General features: G+C 35.8%; 1 protein-coding gene across 1 annotated transcript; it reads right to left on the bottom strand.

Moving 5' to 3' along the window:
- Window positions 1-229: 229 nt before the first annotated feature.
- Window positions 230-1,162, bottom strand: LOC128647062 (olfactory receptor 13G1-like). The gene has a single exon (XM_053699877.1). The coding sequence runs from the start codon at window positions 1,160-1,162 to the stop codon at window positions 230-232; it is 933 nt and encodes a 310-aa protein (XP_053555852.1).
- Window positions 1,163-2,036: the final 874 nt, after the last annotated feature.

Raw genomic sequence — 2,036 nt, 5'->3', positions numbered from 1 at the left:
TAAGCAACACTGGTATTGAGGGTTGAAGTGGCGTTAAATTATGCTCAACGCTCACTTTTTTGAGCCTAACGCAGCCATTCAGACAACTCTAAATACCAGCGTTGTTTAAAGGGAGTGGTAAGAAAAAAAGCAGCGTTAGCTACGCGGATCTTTACCAACAAAACTCTAAATCTAGGCGTATGTTTGTACACTGTAAAACATAATTTACATGGTGTATTATTTACATAGCTTACTTGTGAAGAGTATTTCTGACAAACCTTTGGAATGCGTTTTTTACTTCATTATTCCTAAGGCTGTATATAATAGGGTTCAGAGTTGGAGTAATTACAGCATAAAGTGCAGACACTATTTTATCTCTTTCCAATGACAGACTGGATCTTGGACGGATATAAGTGAAAATCACTGCACCATAATACATGGATACTATTGTGATGTGTGAGGCACAGGTTGAAAAAGCCTTACGCTTGCCTTCAGCAGAACGTATTTTCATTATAGTATTGATGATAAACACATAGGATATACAAGTGAGAAAAAAGCAAAACATGCCAAGGATAGCATCAGCAGTGAAGACAACAATCTCATTCAAATAGGTGTCTGCACATGCCAATTTAAGTAAAGGCATTATCTCACAGAAGAAGTGATTTATCCTGTTATCATTACAGTAAGGGAGTCTGAAGGTAAAATAGGTATGTGTCATAGAATTCATGGAGCCAATGAATGAAATAATAATTGCCACATAGATGCAGACTCTTCGATTAATAATTGCAGCATAGCGTAATGGGTTTCTGATTGCGACGTAGCGGTCATAAGCCATCACTGTAAGTAATAAAAGCTCAACACCCATTGGCCATGTGAAGAAAAATAACTGAGCAACACAACCATAATATGAAATTGTCTTCTTCTTAGATACATAGCCAGTCAGCATCTTAGGTAAAGTAGCTGATGTAGAGAAAATGTCAAGAAATGACAAGAAACCAAGGAAGAAATACATAGGTGTATTAAGTCCAGGATCAATATTGGTCAGTATTAGAATAATTAAATTACCTGTTATAGCAACAGTGTATATAATTAGAAATGAAATAAATATAAATGTTTCAAGTTCTGGACGGATGGACAGTCCTAATATTATGAATTCGGTTACAAAAGAACCATTGGTTTTCATTCTCTTATTTCTTCTGTGTTCTATCCAAGAAAAAAAAAAATATTAAACAGGTTAAAATTAGACAATCTAAATTTTTGGTAGATAATAACACAACAAATCTTTGCTCCATTGACTTCTATGGGGGCATAGGTTATTACGCAAGCAATATTCTGTGGTTAGTGCGTGATCAAAAACTTTCAACTAATGATACAAGCGCAACTCGACGTGCACAAAAAGTTTTCTTCTATCACAGTTAATGCAAAAATGGGAGTGTTAAAAATGTGCTCCACTTGTAACCTGACCCATAGTGCTTGAACACTGGTGCACGTGCCCTCACAGGATATGTGTGTATGCCTCTGAAAACAGTTATAACTTTTACTATAAGCACTTTTGCATAAGGAAGTATATTGCAAATAAAAAGCCCCTACGAATATTTTATTTTTGTCATTTCTATATCCTTTAATAGTAAGTTAAATAAACTACTGTATGATCACTAGATTAAGTGTTTACTGTTATGGAGTATTATCTATCAGCTTGAAGAAAACTATTTTAGTTTTGAACATATAAATTATAAAATGTGGTTGTTTCAATATAATATAAATTCTTATGTAACCTTCCTGAATTTAGAAGCAGGTAACAACAATGGAGCCAAATTATCATTGTGCGAGCAGACATGATCCTATATTGTGGATCATGTCCGCTGCACATCGATAAATATGCAGCGGAGCTCCAGTCAGAAAAGAGGCCTACAGATTTGCGGCATATTGGCCGGTAGCAGGGGGTGTCAATCAACCCAATCGTATTTGATCGGCTTGATTTCCGGTATGTTACAGGCCTCTTTTCTGACTGGGAGCTCCGCTGCACAGCTGATTTCAGATTATATATGTCCTGATGA

Source organism: Bombina bombina, chromosome 2 (assembly GCF_027579735.1).
Source record: "Bombina bombina isolate aBomBom1 chromosome 2, aBomBom1.pri, whole genome shotgun sequence".
Classification (NCBI taxonomy): Eukaryota; Metazoa; Chordata; class Amphibia; order Anura; family Bombinatoridae; genus Bombina; species Bombina bombina.
This window is presented reverse-complemented; position numbering and strand designations above follow the sequence as displayed.

Bases quoted from the DNA above. Each gene is read 5' to 3' on its own strand.
- LOC128647062 (XM_053699877.1), bottom strand. From the start codon at position 1,162: ATGAAAACCAATGGTTCTTTTGTAACCGAATTCATAATATTAGGACTG.